Here is a 26,102-nt window from a genome sequence, read left to right on the forward strand (position 1 = left end):
TGACTCACACCTGACACAGTATTACAGCAATGTGGACCTGACTCACACCTGACACAGTATTACAGCAATGTGGACCTGACTCACACCTGACACAGCATTACAGCAATGTGGACCTGACTCACACCTCACAGCATTACAACAATGTGGACCTGACACACAGCTCACACAGCATTACAGCAATGTGGACCTGACTCACACCTCACAGCATTACAGCAATGTGGACCTGACTCACACCTGACACAGTATTACAGCAATGTGGACCTGACTCACACCTGACACAGCATTACAGCAATGTGGACCTGACTCACACCTCACACAGCAAACATAACCCTGTACTGGAAACAAAGGGACAATACAGTCTGCCACAAAAACTACATCGTTGCAATGAGCAAGACAAACACATCAACTGCTTCATGTGCTTTGTTCTAATTTCACTGTAATCTGTCATTGTACTGTCACTAGTCAGGACTCCATGGTGCTACCTGTACACTGCATTATGCCTTTTAAACCATACACAGTCCTTTTGGGGGGTAAATAAAAGACGAGTTTCATTTTTGTTTGTATCGTTAAGACTACGGTAAAATCTACAGAGAAATTAATTCACAACTGACTTTTCCCTACGGAATTGTGTGGCAAGATGGCAGAAATATGGAAGTGACGAGGCACCCATATATCGCAATAAGTATCGCACTGCAGATACCTGTATTACAATATACTGCAATACAATATTTCTGCCAATACAGTCTTTGTCATTATACTGTAGTTATACTGGTTATATTCTCATGGGCAACATGACTGAAAGGCTGCCAATCAATTGAGTAAGTGTGCATTCAAAAGTACATAAAGGATGTAGAGCATAATCTGTTCTCCCAAAACATTTTCTGTTCCAATCTACTCCACCACAATGGAGGTGTTTTTAAAAGAACATATTGAGGCTCATAGTTTTAAAAAAAGTACCTGGTTGTGCAGCTGTAGCTGAAACCATATCCAGTTTCCACACAACATCTCAACTCTCAGCCCCACCCCCAAATTTCATCAGTCTCTAAGCATGAATGTCAAGGGGTACTCATCATAGACCTCGAATAAAATAAATGATTTAGAGGGTGCTATCTTCAAATACCAGAGCAGCATTAAACTCCTATACCTCAGGTCACCCTTTAATCAAACAATGCAGCTCCATAACAGTCCTGAGGCTGGGGTGTTCAATAATTATGCCTGACTTGCCCGACTGCTATAATAAAGTACCGGCAAGTGGGAAAACATAAATTTGTTGCCCTTAAGCAAGAATGAAAAATCTCAAAAAGACTGACAGAGTTCAGTTCCCCACAAGGGAACTGTGTGTGAAGAACATTTCTGGTGTCTCCTACTGTCACATTACAGGAAAATTGCCAAAATCGCTGTAAAACCTCCCAACTCACTCACTCGCTATCAGTGACTGGAGTGTTGCAAATCTTCAGATTTTACAAACTGTTACAAATTAAGACCATGCAAACTTGTGTCAACGAAAAAAGTGATTTCCTTACAAGTTGTTGAGGAAAGTCATAATTTGTTGTAAGATTGAGTAGGCTGTCACACCCGACCTCCTCACCTGTCTCAATGATAAGTCACCTGGGAATAAATCCTCACAAACAAACCTGGCAAGACACAGGGCTTATTCAGGGCACATATAAGGCCATGTTACAAAGTCTGTATCTCGTGTGGTGCTTGTAGCTAGCAGCCATGTTACCCAAAGTCCACTTGTTTCAGCCTAGTGACTAAGGGAGGGTGGACAAACCTTGGACGTTCTCTGCATGTAAGTTATTAGAGTCACTGTAGAAACAATCTACGTGTAGTTATACCACACCTGTTATATTTCGTTTCGCATATTTTCAGTTTACAGGTTTTTTTATTGTATTAATCAACTCAACAAAGGTTAGGCAAATATAATGTTAATTTGATTTGCTTTTCTCATTTCAGTAATTCTGTTAGAAACAGGTGGCATTGGGGCAGTTTCATGAATTTTATTTCCATTATTATTACCACATCTGAAAGAAATTCTTCAGGACATTTGGGATGCCTTGTCTAGCCAACATGGAGTCAATGACTTTACTGCAGCTATGGCTAGTGTAATCTGGAAAGTGTAAAATATAAAATGTGTAACCTAACACCATGGTTTTCCCTTGACCTGCAAATCAAAGGTGTCTAGGGGGCCCCAATAATCAATTTCAAGTGTCCATACAGGCAACAGGACAGGAGGGTCGACCCGTGAAGATCCGGCGTGGAATAGGTCTTCAGCAACCCATGCTTGCCGTAAAAGGCGACTATGCTTGTCGTAAAAGGCGACTAAAGGGATCAGGTGGTCAGGCTCGCTGACTTTGTTGATGCATGTCATCGATCCCAATTGCGTGGATCGATGCTCATGATATCAATCACTGGATTGTCTGGTCCAGACTCGATTATTTACAGACCGCCGCCATATAGGTGGAATATTGCTGAGTGCGGCATGAAACAACAAACCAAAACCAATAGGAGGGTCCAGTAAAGTAATGAAAAGGTGTAGCTCAAAGTACTGTAAAATGTACTTTATTTATACTTTAATATGTACAATTTATTTCCTGCGTCCATTCTAGACATTTCTGCTGTGAGTAAACCCAGTTTACACTGTTAGAATACTGTACAGTTAAGCCTTCCTCACTTGAATGCCTCAACTAGACAATATGAGAACTATTGTCAATATCAGCAAACTGTTTGTCTCATACTCCTGTTAACTTGATGTACAACTGATGGTCCCAGGACTTCGAAACAAGGTTTCAGAGTGTAGGTCAACATTACATTTATACCATGTCTACTGTGGATCATCTTCCTGATGCAAGGGCGTTAGTAAATCTAGGCTGGAATTCTGGAGTTACATTTTGGCTGGACATACAAGTCTATTCATAGTCCAATCAAAATTGCATAATGACATCCAGTTCGTAAACATGGATTTCAACATGCAGAATTTGTTTGACTTCAGGATTTGCAAAGCATGTGTATCGTCAACTGGGCGTTGACAGAAATTTTGCAAATCTTTTCATGTTTTTGTTCAAGGTGCTCAAGTGATTTGATGCACTTTGCGGGTAAGGCACGTTTTATTACAATATACATCTTGATTATCGATCAGATAGTCTTCACTGGGCGCCAACAATTTGTTTGAAGCAAATGCAAGTTATATTAGAGATGGATCTTATTGGTCAATAGGAGGGACATAGAAGGGACATAACTCATAATAGCCACTGGTGTTGCTACAATCGAGCCTGGGAATTCCAGCCTTTTATAGTCAGTTAACTCCCTTGCCTCGGGAAGATGACTGTGGATACATTTAACCATTACAATGACGTCATACCAGTGTTGTTGCACTTGTCTCCGAGCCAAGAGTTCACTGGCCATTCTGAATGTACATCTTGAACAAGTAAAACTGACACAGCTATAAGTACCTATGCAATATTATAGATAAATTATATATCAATCATAACATGGTTTCAGTTGAAGTGAGGTGAGGTGAAATGGGGTTTAACGTCCGTCCGAGATTAGGGGTTTCAGTTGAAGAAAGTGCACTAATCTTTTGAATCCATAAGTAGAATCAATAGATTCTCATGACTTCTCTATTAGTTAATATTAGAACATTTCAATTCAGACTGTAGGATCATAATTTCTTAACCTTTAAACACACCATGGTTTTACGTGATGCACAAATGCAGAGAATGGAAAAAGGATATACATACTGTGTCCCGTGGGACGCACGATAATATTCATTGTATCTACAGCGCGTCAAGAGCAGTTATGGGTATCTGTCATTTCATCCAACTAGCATGACCTCTGTCCACAAGATCATTGAATTATTCCAGGCTTGAAAGTAATTATCTTAACATAAAGTACACTAAACCATTTCATTATTTTACAGGACGTTCATATTGCCTGCAAGTACCCTAGAATGACTTATTGGGGGTCACTTTTTCACCCCCACTTTTGTAAATCAAGGTAACACCCTCCACACACAGCAATACAGACAGCTGATGCTGAGCTAGACAAACACATCAACTGCTTCATGTGCTTTGTTCTAATTTCACTGTAATCTGTCATTGTACTGTAAATTGTCACTGGTCAGGACTCCATGGTAATACCGGTAGACAGCAATATGCTTTTCTAAACCATAAGCAGTCTTTTTTCTGTGTTCAAGTACTTTGGGTAAAAAAACAACAAGTTTTGTCATTTTTTGTAGCATTTAGACTAAAATCTACACAGAAATTAATTCACAACTGACTTTTCCCTACGGAATTGTGTGGCAAAATGGCAGAAATATGGAAGTGACGAAGCACCCATATATCGCAATAAGTATCGCACTGCAGATACCTGTATTCAATATACTGCAATACAATATTTCTGCCAATACCGTCTTTGTCATTAAACTGTAGTTATACTGGTTTTATTCTCATGGGCAACATGACTGAAGGGCTGCCAATCAATTGAGTATGTGTGCATTCAAAAGTACATAAAGGATGTAGAGCATAATCTGTTCTCCAAAAACATTTATTTTCTGTTGCAATCTACTCCACCACAATGGAGTATGCATTAGAGCACACAGTTGGTGACAAGACAGTCTAACAGCTGTGACCAGTACTGAACTTGTGCAACACTGAATCACACATTCATGTGATATTACTTAGCAGGTTTCAACATATCTATTTTGTACAAAGTGTGGAATGAAAGCCTGATTCTTAGCACTGTAGAGATAATAATATTAAGTCTGCGTCTTGCCCCAAGATGTGTATTGCAATATATTGTGATACAGGTACCTGTATTGTGATTTATCATCCAAAACTGGCTCCCACAGGAGATATGGCTTGGATGAGTGAGTGAGTGAATGAGGTTTAACCCGCTTTTAGCAATATTCCAGCAATATCACGGCGGGGGACACCAGAAATGGGCTTCACAAATTGTACCCATGTCGGGAATCGAACCCGGGTCTTCGGCGGGACGAGCTAACGCTTTAACCACTAGGCTACCCGACCGCCCCTGGCTTGGATGAGATCAAGCGATATCTACACTGTAGATATCGCTGCAATGAAATTACATCACAATGCTTTGGAGACCATTGTGACATCACTGGTTACCATGACGTCACAATAAAATGACATCACTAATGACTCTGCTACTGAAGCTGTTAGCAGTACTTTTTACACTTTAGACACTGCTAATTACTGTCTACAAATTGAAAATGTTGGAAGAATGATGTTGGATGATAAATAAAATCTCGCCCTTGTCTCTTTTGATATCAAATATATCAACACTCACTGATAAAAGTGGAAAAAATCCTTGGAAAGCCTCGGAATTTTTCCACTTTTATCAACACGTGTTGATATATTTGATATCAAAAGACAGTCGGGTGAGATTCTCTATATGTTTTACGATATACTGGGAGCTAAAGTGTTTGACAGTGATTATATTAACACTGATTGTACATGCAGATTCTATTCCTTCATATGAAAGCAAATATTACTTTTGGTCAGTCATTGTTATTTTGTAGTCATGGATACAATTACAATGTGATAGAAAAATCACTTTTGTTTATCAATTTTGAAAGGAAACATCATCGTGAATGATTTTCTGTGTAGATTTAAAGTGAAATGATACAAAGAATAACAAAACTTGTTAGATTTTATTTTAACCAATATACTGGAACACAGAAAAAATATTGCAATACGAGTTCATGGTTAGAGAAGATGGCAATACCTTGCAGTCGTATGAAGGTCACAGCGTTGATAGCAGTAAAAACTGATTTAAGATGTAAGTAAGTGATTCTTTGTTGAAAGTGATGCTCTTCAGCACTGCTATGACCTGACAGATGTCAGCCACATTGCTATGACCTGACAGTCTGCCCTGACATTAGTACAGGCAGGTGTCTCTGGGGCCATACTGGCAGACCCAACACACACTTCAGGGATAGGTATTTTTATCAAGTGTGCCCCAGGGCAGTCATAAAGACGTTCAGGGAGTCCTACACGATATAAATCTTCCAACTGGAAGAAAACTTTTGACGCATATTCAAACTCAGTGAATGTCATCCACCTTGAGCTAATAATAAGCAGTTGTAACTGGAAAACAAATCCCCCTCATTTTCTCCGAGATTGACAATGCCGTGAAAAAAAATGTTACATAAAATAGATGGGGGTGTCAGCAAAATATGATAGTGTCTTGAGACCAATCTCACTACCCCCCCCCCCCCCCCATCCAAATGCTAAATGACCTGCCTCCCTTTTGACATTAGGGTTATAAATATATGCATTCCCAGTAATGGTCTCAGATTGATCTTATAATCTTTAAAGTTTCCACTGGTAACAAAAGGTCATCATACAATCTATATTTGACGAAACTGCAAAAAGTGCCAGACATTCTGAATACCTTGAGGAGGACACGTATAGAAGCCTAAAGGTTATCGAAGAATTTCTGATGATACAGCAATTTATGTTTGATAAATTGTCCTTGTGAGTCAGGCTTGCATGAGCACATTCTGGGCTGGGAGTGGACGCATGTTCCAGGGTGCATTGCACTTAAAGAGCTGTGTATGTGCTAGTGTGTGTTAATGTGTGTGTGTTAATGTGTGTGTGTTAATGTGTGTGTGTTAATGTGTGTGTGTGTTAATGTGAGTGTGTTAATGTGTGTGTGTTAATGTGTGTGTGTTAATGTGTGTGTGTTAATGTGTGTGTGTTAATGTGAGTGTGTTAATGTGTGTGTGTTAATGTGTGTGTGTTAATGTGTGTGTGTTAATGTGAGTGTGTTAATGTGTGTGTGTTAATGTGTGTGTGTTAATGTGTGTGTGTTAATGTGTGTGTGTTAATGTGTGTGTGTGTTAATGTGAGTGTGTTAATGTGTGTGTGTTAATGTGTGTGTGTTAATGTGTGTGTGTTAATGTGTGTGTGTTAATGTGAGTGTGTTAATGTGTGTGTGTTAATGTGTGTGTGTTAATGTGTGTGTGTTAATGTGTGTGTGTTAATGTGTGTGTGTTAATGCGAGTGTGTTGGTGTTGGTGTTCGTGTTCGTGTGTGTAGCTATTGACTCTGGTCACTCAAAACTCTAACAAACTAAAGGGTATCACATAAAGTATTGCAGCGCCAGACAAGGTAACAACAAATACCATCTTTTAACATCTTTTGGTATGACGTCGGCCGGGGATCGAACCGGGGACCTTAGTCTCTCCAGGAGGACGCTTTACCACTAGACCACAGAGGTGGTCTAATGTCTAATAGACTCGTGGTGATATAGTTGGTATAGAAAGACACTCAAGTGAGATTCTCCATATCTGATGAGTCTCCTGCATTACGCAGATAACAAAACCAAATTTTGATAATTCTGCACTCAATTCTGGGAACTTTTAAGCCTGCTTTTGTGAATTTCGTAGTTTTACACCTGTTGGGCAGGCATTTTCATCCTAAACCTAAATCACTAGTGTAAACATACAGACATGCACTTTCGGTAATCAGTGATACAAAACTCAACTGAACATCAAAATAAAATAGATATCAATTTACATGTCTAAAACCAACTTTCGACTCACATGTTAAAATTCTGCAGTTTATTTGATGAATTATGCAGGAGATAAATGCAAATGTTCGGAACAAAATGTGATTTTCTGCAAGAAAGGTACATTTCTGCACCGCATGGGTGTTTCTGCAAAATATTCTGTGACTGCAGAATGCCGGAATACAGCCGCGGACAGATATATTCAAATCCTGGAAGTTAGCTAGTCTGAACCAGGCAAATGAGCACTTGACAGTCACGCTGTACATTGACACACAAACTGTCAGTCACCCTATCACCTGAAACAATGACAAAGGCTGCCCAAGAATTAGGACAAAAGACGTTTGGGATAAAAATAATCCCTGGGTGTTGCTACAGTGATACAGAAGACTGATCTATTGCAGACACCTCATTAAACAATATGTATTTGTCCATAATCATTTCAAAAATATGACACCTCGATGGTGACCTATTTCATAACTGAACTGGTAATATCCCGTCTGTAGTGGCTGTCTGTGGTTTAATCCTTTAGCAGCTTATACAGTTAATCTTCTTCAGCATTGTAATATATTATTGGTGTATGCACTCTGTGACTTTTTAAAGTACCGTATACACCATGATACGTTTTTTAAGTCAACCCTTAGTTTTTAGGAGCCAACAGATATTGTCGCCAGTAATGTATACTTTTAGGAAGCCAAGTGGTAAGCAACAGAAAAATTTAGGTTGCATATCATGGACTTTTGTCACACTTGGCCACCAAAATAGTCGCTACTTAGAGGGCTGGCCATGATACAAAACATCAGTTTACAACCCCTGTATCGCTATACATACGAACATGTGAACAATAACAAATTGTCACACAACCAGCTTATGTAGATTAGATATTTACTGATTGGCTATAAAAATTATACAATTCACATTGCCCTCAAGCCTATATATGTTTCTGGCCCACAATATCCAATCCTGAATTTCTGAAATTTGAAATGAAATGAGTCTGGGTTATGATAGAAAGAATAAAACTACTGTATTTGGATACGAAAGGTATTGCACCCATGGTATCGAGTTATGTATCGTATCGCGATCCCCACCATATTGCTACACCTCTAGAGCCCATCAGCAGCCTCCCCCAACAAGCTGAAAACATTGCCAATGTGAAGTTACAATTCTAACTGACTCATATGACAAGCATGGGTTGCTGAAGACTAATTCTAACCCAGATCTTCATAGGGTTATAAGGTGAGTGAGTGAGTATGGTTTTACACTGCTTTTTGCAATATTCCAGCAATATCACGGAAGGGAACACCTGAAATGGGCTTCACACAGTGTACCCATGTCGGATACGAACCCGGTTCTTCGGCGTGACTAGCAAACGCGTTAACCACTAGGCTACCCGACTGCCTAGGGTTATAAGGATACTGATACAGTTTTTGATGATGTTGGTTTGGTTGGTTTGTTGGTTGGTTGGTACTGGCACATTTCATAACACTATTATAATTAGACACAGCTCAGGAACTCATTGTCTCCAATCAAGTCAGGAATAGCCAGTGGATATTAAGCGGATCACTGGGGACAACTCAAGATTTATTTCATGTGAGAGACAAAACAATGATTGATGAAGCATAGATGACCACACCATCCCCTCCACAGACCAGACCTGTGAAGATTCCGGTGTAGAATAGGTCTTCAGCAACCCATGCTTGCCATAAAAGGTGACTATGCTTGCCATAAAAGGCGACTATGCTTGTTGTAAGAAGTGACTAACGGGATCGGATGGTCAGGCTCGCAGGTGGTCAGGTGGTTGATGCATGTCATCATTCCCAATTTTGTGGATCCATGCTCATGATATTAATCAGTGGATTGTCTGGTCCAGACTCTATTATTCACAGACCGCCGTCATATAACTTGAATATTGCTGAGTGCGGCATTAAACAACAAACCAACCAACCCTCCACAGACCAGCTGACCGTCCCCACTGGCTGACCGGTGTAGATTGATAGTATCATGGCTTCATCTCCTGCTGCATCCAATTGTCAGCTTAGCCAATCATTAACACTTGATCATTCTGTCCGGGGTATGGTGTTTCTGGCCTTATTGGCAAACACTTGTCTCCAATGTTGCAAAGGAAGATCATTTAGCCCCAATCAATCTCCCAGGCTGAGGGAGTCTCCTGAGGTGATTCTGAGATAGGCGCGCGGTTATTTCTGGACTGCAATGGTTGGATGATAGGCATCTGTGAGGGAAGTTGAGTGATGTCTATTGGAAATAATCGATGGTATGGGGATGTACAACATCATCAGCGGTAGAAACTAACAGTTTTCTACTAGACCTTATGATGCCTTAACTATTGGGCAGTTTGGCAAGGACTACAGGACTAGTGCCAATTTCTACACTGCACCATGAGGTATTTCTGGTCTGTTTGTTCAACTAGCTCACAACAGTTTGCCCAATAGACATTTCAGTCAGGTGGGGATTTACTCGTCTACATTGTTATTGCCTGATTGTGAATATCAAAGGTATTAATATAGCTTCCTGTATGAAAATAGAATCGGTGGTCTTTTTCAAACCAACTCCCAGACAATTACATAAAGAACCAAGGAAAGTGACATTAGGGGGACTGTTAGGGACTGGTCATTCATTAGAAAGGGAAGGGGTATGGGGGTTTGGGGGTTTGAGGGTTTGGGGGTTGGGGGTGCGATTAAGGAGGGTTCATGTAAAAATGACGCTTCTATATTTTCAACCGAACAAGTCACAATTTTGATCATTATTTAGGGAATAGTCATTCATTATAAGGAGGGTTGGTGGGGAGGGTGGAAAAATGGTACATATATGGAGGTGGAGGGGGGTGGGGGTTATCAGCAAAATACACCAAATGACCAATTTCATCCCCACACCATAATAAATAACCAGTCCTAAGACCAATCTCACGTCCCCACCCCCTTAATAACTGACCAGCCCGAGGGTGGGGGGGGCTTAAACATCATGACCTGAGGGGTCTGAAAACAGGCAAATAACCAAGTCAACAGGGCTGACTGCCCAATCCATTAAGTTGCCTCTCACAGCAAGCATAGGTATCAGTCTCTGGTTTGTCGGCCCAGACTCGATTATTTACAACTATACTGCTGAGGCGGGCATTAAACAATAGCAGTATTAAAACTTTGACAACTAAATAAAACTATGGCCACAACATTACAGTATATCGAGTCAGAAAAAAAAATCAGTGTTATTGTGTAGAAGAGATCATGGAAAGATTTGCAGAAAAATTGCAGATTTCCCATTTTTCATCAATCAATACAGTCCTTTTCTATATATTCAAACTGTTTTATCAAAACTTGAGTGATGCCCAGACATTTAACATGCAGTTCAAGCATACAACATTTGAATCCTGCAATAAAACAAAATATGAAATAATTAGTTCTCTTTCACATGTTTTTGTGATGTAATGACCTCATAAACAGATGTCAGTGACACTATGATTCTTTTTTTGTACAAGATTTTATGTCTTGAGATTAAAATTTTTAAAGAAAAAAAGAATTTGTTTCTATTATTTTTTATAGAGATATAGTTATGTTTTTACCGCAGAATTTACCGGAGAATTGCACAGAATTTGGTCATTTATTAGTATTATCATTAATATAATATATAATATTCTTATCAGTTCTTATTCTCAACATGATCTCTACCAGTATTAATGTCAAATGACAAGTGTGTGCTGGTACAATCAAATTCTTTTGACAAGTTCTAGTACCTTACCTTTACATTTTACAGATTTCATCAAAGATACAGTATTATTTATTCATCAGTTCTGACACAAACTGCACCTTCCAAACAATTTTATCAGAGCCAGCTACCATTATATAATCTCCACTATTTCAAGTAATGAAGTCATTCATGAAACCTCAGCTGAGAATGACGCCCGGTTCCACCACAAACTCAATATCCGGCCGATTTATGCAATTCTGACATGACTCAATCCGGCTCAATGCCATTGGCCTGACGACAACAGGGGAAGATGTAAATATGAACATCGGCGGCAGACTCTCAGCGCTGTGGAAATGGCCTATTGATTTTACAGAGCAGAAAAAAACAGATGGACTCAGTAGTGGAATACTGGCAGTGAGTCAATGAGATCAGTCATGTGACTCCCAATCTGACTCATTCACAACTGTGGACATACGTCACGGGAACGAAAAGCTCGGTCATCCAGGTAATGACATGATAACACACATCTGACCGACATGGAGGTTGTGTCTGGCTGGAGGCTATAGGTATTACACATGGACGTTGGCGCCAATGTTTATATTTTCCGTTTCAGTAATTTATTGATCTGGCTTTCAAGCAAGTTGCTGTGGTAAAGCAGCTCTGAATATGTCCCAGGCGGCAGCATCCCATGGAATTTGGGGGCATGTGCGTACGTACTAGGGGAGATAGGTCTGTACTTTCATGTACAGAGTCAATGTCGGCGTGACATCAGTGTTTCCAGACCTAGGTCTTCTTAACACTCAAAGACATCCTGGAACCAGCTGGGGCCAGGTCAAGGGTCAAGGCCATGACAGGACCTTATTTTATCATTCTACAACTAACAGGTTTTTGGATCCATTATTGGAAATAGACCTCAGAGATTGATGTTTTTCCCCCAAGGTGATTCATACTGGAATCTGCCAGTGGTGAATGATGTACCCAGTGTGTCTCATACTCAAATGTGGATCTATTAAAGTCTGAGATCACACAGCAGTGGGAAGAATGTAAATATGACTTAAGCTGTTTCAGTAAGTATGTTTGTTTTCAGTATCATCTGACTGACTTTGCCAATATTAAGCTCTTGACTGGATTAATCAAGCCTCGTCGAAGATGTTTTATCATATGTTTTTTCAGAGCATTTAAGGTTCTGAAAAGATATGGTGACACTTTTTTAACAGAAACTCCATTGTCTTGATATATATGGTGACACCGCATCAACAGACACTTAATTAACTTGTTCAATAACTAAAACAATGAATAATATGTTTGTTGCAGGAACTATATCAGTCTGTTATTGATAGGGATAGAAATTAGCACTAGCCCACAAGGCTGAACCTGAGTTTCACTAGTGATAAAGGTATCCTGAAGCCTAGTAGAATTTCGAACCTTTTGGGGAAGTTTCTATATGTTACCACTAATCAGCCTGGTATACTTTCTAATACTTAATTCTATCCCTGGCTGATGCTCTACTTTTCGTGTAATATGGTTACTGTATTCGACGTAATAAGCGCCCTGGGCGTTCTCAAAATTAGAAATAGGGGGCTCTTATTAGAATATTATTTTGGTGAAAAAAAAACAGACTTGAAAGATAAATTTCGTGGTTTATGCTGACAGCCTGAAATGTTTATGTACGACAGATATATTTTTCCAGAACTTAATTCCCCATAATGAACGGTGCATATAACACGAGTGCTTATTATACGTGAATAAATAAGTCTTGTGTACATTGATCAATCCGAAGGGGTGCTAATTGGGATTGTTCACGAGCCATTATATTAGCAAATATCGCCATGGGTGCTTATTAGAGCGAGGCGCTTATTACGTTGAATACGGTAAATATTATTGCTGGGTGTCCCTATCTTTTTCACTGTATATCTATTGCCATATACTGACATGAATGTGTAGGATCTATGATGGAAGTATATGTTACATTACATGTAAATAAGTTGACACTAAATAAAGATCAAAACATCAAAACCTGTCAGATGTTTTTTGGTCAAAAGTGAATATTTGGGACACAGCTTCTTATTTTAATTGATAACAAAGTATTCCGGAAAAGTACTTCCAAATGTATCTTGTTTGTTTGTTTGTTTGTTGTTTAATGTTGCACTCAGCAATATTCCAGCTGTATGGTGGTGGTCTGTAAATAATCAAGTCTGGACCAGAAAATTCTTTCATTTAAGAAAACATTCCTACACTTACTTGTCTTAATTTTTCTTACTTCATTACATATCTTGCAAAGTCTTAAGAACAAATTTCTTAGAGGTGTCCATTTAGAGAATTACCAACAAGCTAAGAGGAATTTCAGACTATCTGTCCTGAATGAATGAATTGTGTTTATCTCAAGCCTTTGTCAAGGGACTTACAGCGTTCAGTCATGAGGTACAGATAATCTGTAACTCCGAGTTTCAGGGAGGTTAGTCTATATATTACTCAATGACACTTTAAGAGTGAAAATGGAAAAAATAATGTATGGAATGTCAACCCTACAGAGAACATTCACTGAAGTCAGCCTATTGTTCAGATGACGTCATGTACTCAATTTATGAACAATGGACGTAATATTATATTTGTGTCAACAAATATGTCATATCATGGCTTCAGCTGGCCAGTCAGCATTGAGAATCGCTAAAATGCACATGAGCAAATATCGGAAAGTTATTACTCATTATAATCCCAGAGGTAGTAGTTCTTGTTTTATCTCTTCTTGTTTTAAGTAATACTTTCTAGAATATGAAATTATTTTTGGTAGAGAGTCCCCATTTAATAATAGCAAGCAAAGTCTTTATTAGTTTGACCTCAGGGAATTAGTAATGAAGACACACTCGACTGAATTCCATAATATGGACTGGTTCGCCAACACCAAGATATATGGATTATTCTTCCCTTCTTCACCAATTAATGCCTTTGATAACATAACCATGTTTTCCAGTCTGAAGCAACAGAACTCCTGCTTCACAGTGTTTCAACTTTGATAAATGTATGGTACCAGGGTGCAACCTGGTTTAGTCTGGTGCAAGACCTGTGAAGATCCAGGGAAGAATAGGTCTTCAGCAACCCATGCTTGATGCAAAAGGCGACTATGCTTGTCACAAGAGGTGACTAACAGGATCGGGTGGTCAGGCTCGCTGACTTGGTTGATGCATGTCATCGTATCCCAATTGCGTGGATCAATGCTCATGATGTCAATCACTGGATTGTCTGTTCCAGACTTGATTATGTACAGACCGTCATCATATAGCTGGAATATTGCTGAGTGCAGCGTTAAACAACAAACAAACAAACTAGTCAGGTGCAACTTGGTTTTCATGTCACATGCAGCTTGTGCAGGGTAAATCAAGTTCTTTAAATCAAGCCCTGATGATTGAAGAGGTAAAGACGTTTGTCACAAATCATCTTATGGAATCAGATGAATAAGGTGTGATGCTGATTAATTGTGTACGGCTACTGCCTGGTTGCTAGGCAAAACAACACACGTATACCAGATTACCTCTGTAAGACCTGCTACCTGAATCTCTATCAATATTTACGCCAGGTAGTTCCATGACAGCTGTCAATGAATCAGACCTTCGGCTACATGTAATTTCTTCTTATTTCGAACAGCAACAGAAATGTAGCCAACAGCTGAGGTGAGACATTTTAAAAAAAACATGCTTCCAGATTATTCTGAAAACAATAAGGCTTTAAAAAAAAGAAAAAAGAATTATTTCTCAGGCAATTACTTTTGAAAATATAGTGCGGGCTGTGGTTGTTTTTTTTTTTCTCTTTTTCAAACTAGTATGTAACCAATAAACAGTTGTGTACCATCAACCTGGGAAAGGGCCTCCCTACCTAAACAAGCCTACATTAACTTCTAGTGCCGCTATGACCATAACACGAGATACACAGTAAAGTAGTGTGCATGTTAAGGGAAGTAACTTGTGATATTTTGGATCGCATTGTTTTTAAGTATTAGGATTTTAAAAAAAATATAAAAAATTGAATTAAAAACAAAATATGCGGCGTACTTTTTGATGATGCAGGTGGTGCCTGGGAACCAAGACTAATATTTTTGTTAGCCTAACCTTTAAAAAACAACAACTATTCTGCAGGCATCTTTGAAAACTTATATTATCAAAAGATTTGTTTGCTAAATAGTTCACACTGTGGGACGATAATTAAATCAATGGATTCAATTATAGGGGTCGATTTAACTGCTGGTCAAAATTTCACTCCTTCTCCATGTATGTTTAATAATGTTATTTGGATCATCTCGGTAAAATGACAACCGGATGCCATTTTGTAATGTTGTGTACAACAACATCTTTATTTGCTCATAAATCACCACAAAATGAGGCAAATGGAAGCCAAGATTTAATCTCAGAGTGCACAAAAAACGTTTTAGGGGTGAGGAGTTTTTTCATCCAGAGTCTTGCTAGGTGGCAACACGACCTCAGGTTCGGCCACTTCGCAGCCTCCACCATTTAGCTGTAGGCCAGTTTGGAGAAGGAAGGGCCAGTAATTCTGAAAAGAGCAAGCCCTGCTAGTATAGGTGGCAACACGACCTCAGGTTCAGCCACTTCGCAGCCTCCACCATTTAGCTGTAGGCCAGTTTGGAGAAGGAAGGGCCAGTAATTCTGAAAAGAGCAAGCCCTGCTAGTATAGGTGGCAACACGACCTCAGGTTCAGCCACTTCGCAGACTCCACCATTTAGCTGTAGGCCAGTTTGGAGAAGGAAGGGCCAGTAATTCTGAAAAGAGCAAGCCCTGCTAGTATAGGTGGCAACACGACCTCAGGTTCAGCCACTTCGCAGCCTCCACCATTTAGCTGTAGGCCAGTTTGGAGAAGGAAGGGCCAGTAATTCTGAAAAGAGCAAGCCCTGCTAGTATAGGTGGCAACACGACCTCAGGTTCAGCCACTTCGCAGCCTCCACCATTTAGCTGTAGGCCAGTTTGGAGAAGGAAGGGCCAGTAATTCTGAAAAGAGCAAGCCCTGCTAGTATAGGTGGCAACACGACCTCAGGTTCAGCCACTTCGCAGCCTCCACCATTTAGCTGTAGGCCAGTTTGGAGAAGGAAGGGCCAGTAATTCTGAAAAGAGCAAGCCCTGCTAGTATAGGTGGCAACACGACCTCAGGTTCAGCCACTTTGCAGCCTCCACCATTTAGCTGTAGGCCAGTTTGGAGAAGGAAGGGCCAGTAATTCTGAAAAGAGCAAGCCCTGCTAGTATAGGTGGCAACACGACCTCAGGTTCAGCCACTTTGCAGCCTCCACCATTTAGCTGTAGGCCAGTTTGGAGAAGGAAGGGCCAGTAATTCTGAAAAGAGCAAGCCCTGCTAGTATAGGTGGCAACACGACCTCAGGTTCAGCCACTTCGCAGCCTCCACCATTTAGCTGTAGGCCAGTTTGGAGAAGGAAGGGCCAGTAATTCTGAAAAGAGCAAGCCCTGCTAGTATAGGTGGCAACACAACCTCAGGTTCAGCCACTTCGCAGCCTCCACCATTTAGCTGTAGGCCAGTTTGGAGAAGGAAGGGCCAGTAATTCTGAAAAGAGCAAGCCCTGCTAGTATAGGTGGCAACACAACCTCAGGTTCAGCCACTTCGCAGCCTCCACCATTTAGCTGTAGGCCAGTTTGGAGAAGGAAGGGCCAGTAATTCTGAAAAGAGCAAGCCCTGCTAGTATAGGTGGCAACACGACCTCAGGTTCAGCCACTTCGCAGCCTCCACCATTTAGCTGTAGGCCAGTTTGGAGAAGGAAGGGCCAGTAATTCTGAAAAGAGCAAGCCCTGCTAGTATAGGTGGCAACACGACCTCAGGTTCAGCCACTTCGCAGACTCCACCATTTAGCTGTAGGCCAGTTTGGAGAAGGAAGGGCCAGTAATTCTGAAAAGAGCAAGCCCTGCTAGTATAGGTGGCAACACGACCTCAGGTTCAGCCACTTCGCAGCCTCCACCATTTAGCTGTAGGCCAGTTTGGAGAAGGAAGGGCCAGTAATTCTGAAAAGAGCAAGCCCTGCTAGTATAGGTGGCAACACGACCTCAGGTTCAGCCACTTCGCAGACTCCACCATTTAGCTGTAGGCCAGTTTGGAGAAGGAAGGGCCAGTAATTCTGAAAAGAGCAAGCCCTGCTAGTATAGGTGGCAACACGACCTCAGGTTCAGCCACTTTGCAGCCTCCACCATTTAGCTGTAGGCCAGTTTGGAGAAGGAAGGGCCAGTAATTCTGAAAAGAGCAAGCCCTGCTAGTATAGGTGGCAACACGACCTCAGGTTCAGCCACTTTGCAGCCTCCACCATTTAGCTGTAGGCCAGTTTGGAGAAGGAAGGGCCAGTAATTCTGAAAAGAGCAAGCCCTGCTAGTATAGGTGGCAACACGACCTCAGGTTCAGCCACTTCGCAGCCTCCACCATTTAGCTGTAGGCCAGTTTGGAGAAGGAAGGGCCAGTAATTCTGAAAAGAGCAAGCCCTGCTAGTATAGGTGGCAACACAACCTCAGGTTCAGCCACTTCGCAGCCTCCACCATTTAGCTGTAGGCCAGTTTGGAAAAGGAAGGGCCAGTAACTCTGAAAAGAGCAAGCCCTGCTAGTATAGGTGGCAACACAACCTCAGGTTCGGCCACTTCGCAGCCTCCACCATTTAGCTGTAGGCCAGTTTGGAGAAGGAAGGGCCAGTAATTCTGAAAAGAGCAAGCCCTGCTAGTATAGGTGGCAACACAACCTCAGGTTCAGCCACTTCGCAGCCTCCACCATTTAGCTGTAGGCCAGTTTGGAGAAGGAAGGGCCAGTAATTCTGAAAAGAGCAAGCCCTGCTAGTATAGGTGGCAACACAACCTCAGGTTCGGCCACTTCGCAGCCTCCACCATTTAGCTGTAGGCCAGTTTGGAGAAGGAAGTGCCAGTAACTCTGAAAGGAGCAAGCCCTGCTAGTATAGGTGGCAACACAACCTCAGGTTCAGCCACTTCGCAGCCTCCACCATTTAGCTGTAGGCCAGTTTGGAGAAGGAAGGGCCAGTAATTCTGAAAAGAGCAAGCCCTGCTAGTATAGGTGGCAACACGACCTCAGGTTCAGCCACTTCGCAGCCTCCACCATTTAGCTGTAGGCCAGTTTGGAGAAGGAAGGGCCAGTAATTCTGAAAGGAGCAAGCCCTGCTAGTATAGGTGGCAACACGACCTCAGGTTCAGCCACTTCGCAGCCTCCACCATTTAGCTGTAGGCCAGTTTGGAGAAGGAAGGGCCAGTAATTCTGAAAAGAGCAAGCCCTGCTAGTATAGGTGGCAACACGACCTCAGGTTCAGCCACTTCGCAGCCTCCACCATTTAGCTGTAGGCCAGTTTGGAGAAGGAAGGGCCAGTAACTCTGAAAGGAGCAAGCCCTGCTAGTATAGGTGGCAACACAACCTCAGGTTCAGCCACTTCGCAGCCTCCACCATTTAGCTGTAGGCCAGTTTGGAGAAGGAAGGGCCAGTAATTCTGAAAAGAGCAAGCCCTGCTGGCTACTCACAATTTTGAAGTTAAATCCACCACTGAATGACCGACCTCTTTTTTTCACGAAATACACTGTGCCAAAGAAATGAAACGTCTGATCGAAACAAAGAAATGCAACAGTAACCACTCATACCAATGTCAAAGCGGCTTGACCAGTCTACCCTCGGCGTTACATAGATGATCGGAATCACTAGCTGAGGTTTGACGTGAACAACACTCTATCGATGATGGTGTTCCCATATACATAGAGAATGCTCCCTAAAATGAACACGTCGAGTTGATGAAAGTTTAAAACTTTTAGGCTTGAAAAGAAATTTTAAACTTTCATGGACAAGTGAGGATATATTTGACATTAAAAGACATGAGAGTAAGATTCTATTTACCGTATTTGACACATTTAGTGCCCTATTCAACTAAACACAACCTGACCAAATTCTAGACCAATCTAAAAGTGATATTTTTCATCGCTCCTACTAAGACCGACAATTTACATATTTCCTTGTGTATATTCCAGAAGGGGTATACACTACTAACTGCATTGTAGTTACATGTATCATCAACAACGTTTTAGTTTCATGGATGTTTGAACTAAGTGTGTTCAACAAAGCTTGGTCTCTGAAAACAGACTGACCATGTTGTGTATGGTTTTCATAAGCATACCTCTATTGTCAATATTTAAATTCCTAGGGCACTCATTACGATCAATACGATATAATCCAAAATCATTCTTCCATTCTTCGGTTTCTGAACAGAAATAACCAGCTTCAGTGGTAGAGGTATTGCCAGCAGCAATAGAAACTAACAATTTTAGTCTGATAGTCCTTATAATGATAATATATATATATAGAAAATCCCTTAGAAATGGCCAATTATACCTTATCAATTGGGCAGTTTGTAAAGGACAATAGGCCAATTTCTATGCACACATTCCTTCTGACTTTATATGTTTGCATAAAGATAAAACTTCAGTCAACTTCAGTTTATGCATGACCAGATCATTTTATACCTGTATCTAAATACATTTTGACAGGAGTACGGGAAAATGTTTCCCAATCGGACATTCTGTACTTATCTCTTGAGACCTGCAGCGAGTATCTGTGTAGGGTCGGGTAATAGGGCGTGGGTACCCAGGTAAATCTGGACTAGTCCCAGCCCTATAGTGTGGTATTGTAGCGGCACGTGCCCCGCACAAGTCACACATCAGGTGAAGCTAGGTAGCGTTGGTCGCAGAAAGTAGGTGGATGGGTGACTCTGTGTGACTGTGTTAGAATATTAGAATACTGATGATGGTAATGTGACCATTCACCTTCTCGCAACCCACAGACAGCATGGGCTGTATACTCCCCAGGGAGATGATAATGAGAATTGAGTCCAAACTGATCCATTGACCAGGATTATGTAAAGTGCCAGTGAGCAGCCTTGCCTGAACTACATAAATAGATGATTATTATTAATAGCAGCCTGCCACCCTCATCCATAACTGAGATATACCACTAACATAAGATGAATTTGTTTCAGGGGATGCAGCTGCCCAAACAATGATACCAGTGGAATGACTTCACCGTGGAGACCTCATTACCTCAAGATTGTTTACCTGAATGCAAATTTAATCAATCATGAATCTACATGATTAACAGGCCTAATTACCACATCGTGATCATTCAGGATCTTTCAAGATGTTGACCAACCGCAGAACATCAAACGAAGGAAACTAGTGCCTCACACCAACACAGGACACCAGTGCCTCACACCAACATAAGACACTAGTGCCTCACACCAACACAGGACACCACTGCCTCACAACAACACAGGACACTAGTGCCTCACACCAACACAGGACACCATTGCCTCACACCAACACAGGACACCAGTGCCTCACAACAACACAGGACACCAGTGCCTCACACCAACACAGGACACCAGTGCCTCACACCAACACAAGACACCAGTGCCTCACACCAACACAAGACACCAGTGCCTCACACCAACACAGGACACCAGTGCCTCACACCAACACAGGACACCAGTGCCTCACACCAACACAGGACACCAGTGCCTCACAACAACACAAGATACCAGTGCCTCACAACAACACAAGATACCAGTGCCTCACACCAACACAAGACACCAGTGCCTCACAACAACACAAGATACCTGTGCCTCACACCAACACAAGATACCAGTGCCTCACACCAACACAAGACACCAGTGCCTCACAACAACACAAGATACCAGTGCCTCACACCAACACAAGATACCAGTGCCTCACACCAACACAAGACACCAGTGCCTCACACCAACAGAAGACACCACTGCCTCACACCAACACAAGACACCAGTGCCACACATCAACACAAGACACCAGTGCCTCACACCAACACAAGACACCAGTGCCACACACCAACACAAGACACCACTGCCTTACACCAACACAAGACACCACTGCCTCACACCAACACAAGACACCAGTGCCTAAAACCAACAGAGGACATCATTGCCTCACACCAACACAAGACACCAGTGCCTTACACCAACACAAGACACCAGTGCCTTACACCATCACAAGACACCACTGTCTCACACCAACATAGGAGACATATGCCGCATTTCTTACACCATCACATCCCAAGGCAATCCAACCACAATGGAGTCATACCCACAAGATTCCTGCGCTAAATTATTTATTTCCAAAGGGTGTTTTAATCCAATTATCACAACAGGATCCCAGCAACAAGGTGTGGTTTCAGTGGTCGGAACAATCTAGAAATTCTGCCCGGGATTGAAAGAACTTCTAATCAATCAGTTTGCCATGATGAAGTTTGAAGGGTGTATTGTGGTCTGTGGTATGTACAAGAGAGAGGCTCGAGTCAATCAGAGTTATTGATTCCCAGCAACTGGCATCTATCAATATTAGCTGAAATGCAAATCCAAGTGCATTATCTGCCTGGCTTCCATGACACATAAGCTTCACAGCACTGCAGTCAGGATTGACTATGCAGATGACTGAGACATGACATTCAGAAAGGATGCAATCACAGCCATCTCCTCGTCTGACACTCTCTTTTCTTTCAACTCAAGCACAATGATGATTACATTCTAAATATAACTGACACTTACAAGAAATATGAATGGAAGGATTTCAGTGCTTTCCAGTGGCACGTACGTCTCAAGGATAATGTTCTATTTTCAATTGGCTTTGTTGTGAACTCAGCATCTTCAATGGAAACAAAACGACATGGAAAAAAAGATTAATTCAAGGTCACGGTTTGTTATGTGAAAATCATTAAAATGTGAGGCCCACTTTCCATGTGGCATTTCTGTGATACTGGCCAGCGCACAGTTTGTATTTCTTCACCTGGAGTTACTATGCAACATTGATGATGAAGAAGAAGGGATGCTGCAACAATCCCTGTTTTCTGACCTATGCTACACGCATGGTGTTCTCCCTGCTAGTTCTACTCAGTGCTTCCCAGATAACCTGTACCGTCATTTTCATGCTCGTTTGTCGAAGAAGTGCTCGCGACCTTGTGTTGACCCTTGACCTTTCCGTTGACCCTTGCATAGGTCAAGGTATCCCAGCCTATATGGCGTCACTAGTTCTGTTGGTGACAGTCCTTGGGTTTGGATGTCTGGGACGGAAAGCAACTTCAGTGATTTTGATATTTCTCGGAATTTGTGATGTTGGTGTTTCCATATATCTTCTCATTACACAGTTAAATCAGAACTTTGGTCAAATCGAGACTGATTTGAACAACACACTTTCATCATGTGCTGGTGACATTGATGTCGTTACGATTAACACAGTCAGCAACACAACATACACTGTTGACAACAACTTCCGAACTTGTTCCGGCATTTACACCCTTCTAACACAAACCTGCACAGAAATCATTTCCCTTTTTTCAGACCCGCTCCCGTACAAAAATATGCAAGCATGTTCCAGTATTATTATACAATCTCTCACCAACATTAAATTCAAATATTACCCCGTTTCTCTACCACTGATGTTTTTATCATCAATAATGTACATAGTGTTGAGCATGTCCTTGTTTTATATCCAACATCGAGACAAGAAGCTTCCCGGGTACAGACGAAGGGAGCACATTCTCCATGCACCGGAGTTCCGGGAGTGTTCGACAAAGGACACGGATGAAACTGACATAGGGGCAGGGTGGACATTGAAGCTGTGTTTGTTGAACTTGTTGTGGTGCCGTTGTGCTGTGTTGTTCAAACAACAGTACTGTTGTGGGGTAAGACAGTCTCGGAGGGATAATCGAGATATGTATGAGTTTGAAGCATTACCGATGAGACTCGCACATGAGGAACCGATGACATCTGTTACGCAGCTTGTATGACAATTGTTGATAACTCATGTTTCATGTGTAAGTAACTAATTATAACTGCAACACAGTAAGCTAGACAGCTAGTGTCCCATACAAAAGCAGCTGAGATGTGATACACTTTTGGGATTACAAATTGTTGACACTTGTTTCATCTGCATAGAGCTGATTATAACTGCAACACGGTCAGACAGAACGTTGACAGCTAGTGTCCGTCAAGCATCTGTGTGGTACAAAGTTGAGATGACAAACTGTTGAAAGACCCTGTTTCAGCTGCATGGAGCCGGTCAACTCTGCAAGACACTAAGACAGATTGTCGACAGCTCGTGTCCAATATGCAAGCAGACTATGTGTTGAGATGTGTTTCACATGCATGCGGAGCAGACAATCAACTTGCAGCACATTCAGACAGATAGCGTCCATCAAACAGCTGATATGTGGTACACAGTTGGGATGAAAAACTGTTGACATCTGTTTCATATGAATAAAGTTGATCATAACTGCAACCAATCAGACAGAATGCTGACAGCTAGTGTCCCATAGCCGATATGTGGTACACCGCTGGGATGACAAATTGATGACAACTTGAATTTCATCTTCAGCAGCAGATGAACCCTGCTAGACAGTAAAACAGTGCTGACAGCTAGTGTCCCATGGCCGATATATGGTACACCGCTGGGATGACAAATTGATGACAACTTGAATTTCATCTTCAGTAGCAGATCAACTCTGCTAGACAGTAAAACAGTGTTGACAGCTAGTGTCCCATAGCCGATGACAAAAGTGTCTCACATGCATGCAGCTGTATATGTAACATAGTTATGAAGACAAGAAACGTTTATAGATAAAAACTTCATTGTTTCTAATGCCATTACAGGGCTTCTTTTTGCCCCTTCATCAAGTGAATGACTTGTACATGTGGATATATATACAGACAGTTTCATGTTTACACGACATATGTAACAATAGTCGGAAAAGTGTTGACAACTTGATGTCCCACACAGAAGCTGACAAATGTTGGAGACAACTTTGTGTCTGATGTGCATGAAGCCTTTGATAACTGTAACCACAGGATGACAAATTGTTGACAACTTTGTGTCTTATATGTATGGAGCATTTGATAACTGTAACCACAGGATGACAAATTGTTGACAACATTGTGTCTGATATGTATGGAGCCTTTGATAACTGTAACCACAGGATAACACATTGTTGACAACATTGTGTCTGATATGCATGGAGCCTTTGATAACTGTAACCACTGGATGACACATTGTTGACAACATTGTGTCTGATGTGCATGGAGCCTTTGATAACTGTAACAACAGGATGACACATTGTTGACAACATTGTGTCTGATATGCATGAAGCCTTTGATAACTGTAACAACAGGATGACAAATTGTTGACAACATTGTGTCTGATATGCATGGAGCCTTTGATAACTGTAACCACAGGATGACACATTGTTGAAAACATTGTGTCTGATATGTATGGAGCCTTTGATAACTGTAACCACCGGATGACACATTGTTGACAACTTTGTGTCTTATATGTATGGAGCCTTTGACAACTGTAACCACAGGATGACAAATTGTTGACAACATTGTGTCTGATATGTATGGAGCCTTTGATAACTGTAACCACCGGATGACACATTGTTGACAACATTGTGTCTGATGTGCATGGAGCCTTTGACAACTGTAACAACAGGATGACAAATTGTTGACAACATTGTGTCTGATATGTATGGAGCCTTTGATTACTGTAACCACCGGATGACACATTGTTGACAACATTGTGTCTGATAAGTATGGAGCCTTTGATAACTGTAACAACAGGATGACACATTGTTGAAAACATTGTGTCTGATATGTATGGAGCCTTTGATAACTGTAACCACAGGATGACAAATTGTTGACAACATTGTGTCTGATATGCATGGAGCCTTTGATAACTGTAACCACAGGATGACACATTGTTGACAACTTTGTGTCTGATATGTATGGAGCCTTTGATAACTGTAACCACAGGATGACACATTGTTGACAACATTGTGTCTGATATGTATGGAGCCTTTGATAACTGTAACCACCGGATGACACATTGTTGACAACATTGTGTCTGATATGCATGGAGCCTTTGATAACTGTAACCACAGGATGACAAATTGTTGACAACATTGTGTCTGATATGTATGGAGCCTTTGATTACTGTAACCACCGGATGACACATTGTTGACAACATTGTGTCTGATATGCATGGAGCCTTTGATAACTGTAACCACAGGATGACAAATTGTTGACATCTTAAGTGTGTAATATGACACACAAAAGGCCGATGACATCCAATAAATATCTGATATGACAAATTGTTGATACTTCGTGTTTCACAGGATGCACAAGGGCCAGACATATCTGTTACACATCGGGTTTAACAAATCTTTGACATCTAGTGTATCATATGACACACCAGGAGCTGCTAACAGCTGCTGTTAGTGTCCAAGGTGCAGATATATCTGTTACACATCGGGTTTGACAAATCTTTGACATCTAGTGTATCATATGACACACCAGGAGCTGATGTTATCTGTTACTTGTAAGATAAGCTGCTGTTAGTGTCCAAGGTGCAGATATATCTGTTACACATCGGGCATGACAAACTGTCTCAAAGATAGGAATAATATGATCACCATGCCAACTGAAATTTCCAATTCGCAACGAATACTTCTAAGCATTCACCACATGGCTTCTTAGCAAAACTCAAGGTGATAAAATTAATTAAATTAAATTAAATTAAATGTATTTTAATTAAATTAAATTAAATTAATCAAATTAAATTGAATTGAATTGAATTAAATTAATCAAATTAAATTGAATTAAATTAATCAGAGCATGTGAGTGTGCTAACTGATAAAACTTATCCACCGTTTCCTTAAATCAGAGGACAGCTGAATTATATATACCATGTTACCATGTTTTAGAGGAAAATATGATAAAACCAACATTCCTAGTTCCATGTCTGAAGCCGCAAATA

General features: G+C 41.2%; 2 protein-coding genes across 3 annotated transcripts in view; one reads left to right on the forward strand and one right to left on the reverse strand.

Moving 5' to 3' along the window:
• LOC124111071 (cilia- and flagella-associated protein 300-like) overlaps positions 1-26,102 on the reverse strand; it is a 63,855-nt gene that overhangs the window by 10,563 nt on the left and 27,190 nt on the right. The window lies entirely within an intron of this gene.
• On the forward strand, positions 1,280-25,423 carry LOC124111070. 2 transcript variants are annotated; one of them, XM_046470617.2, is made up of 2 exons: positions 1,280-1,792; positions 20,246-25,423. In XM_046470617.2, the coding sequence occupies exon 2, from the start codon at positions 22,105-22,107 to the stop codon at positions 23,080-23,082; it is 978 nt and encodes a 325-aa protein (XP_046326573.2). In that variant the 5' UTR covers positions 1,280-1,792; positions 20,246-22,104; the 3' UTR covers positions 23,083-25,423. The 2 variants fall into 2 exon arrangements, with proteins under 2 accessions (XP_046326573.2, XP_046326575.2); XM_046470619.2 differs by lacking the exon at positions 1,280-1,792 and adding an exon at positions 11,576-11,737.

Source organism: Haliotis rufescens, unplaced genomic scaffold, assembly GCF_023055435.1.
Source record: "Haliotis rufescens isolate VD_foot unplaced genomic scaffold, xgHalRufe1.0.p SCAF_9, whole genome shotgun sequence".
In the NCBI taxonomy this organism is placed as follows: Eukaryota; Metazoa; Mollusca; class Gastropoda; order Lepetellida; family Haliotidae; genus Haliotis; species Haliotis rufescens.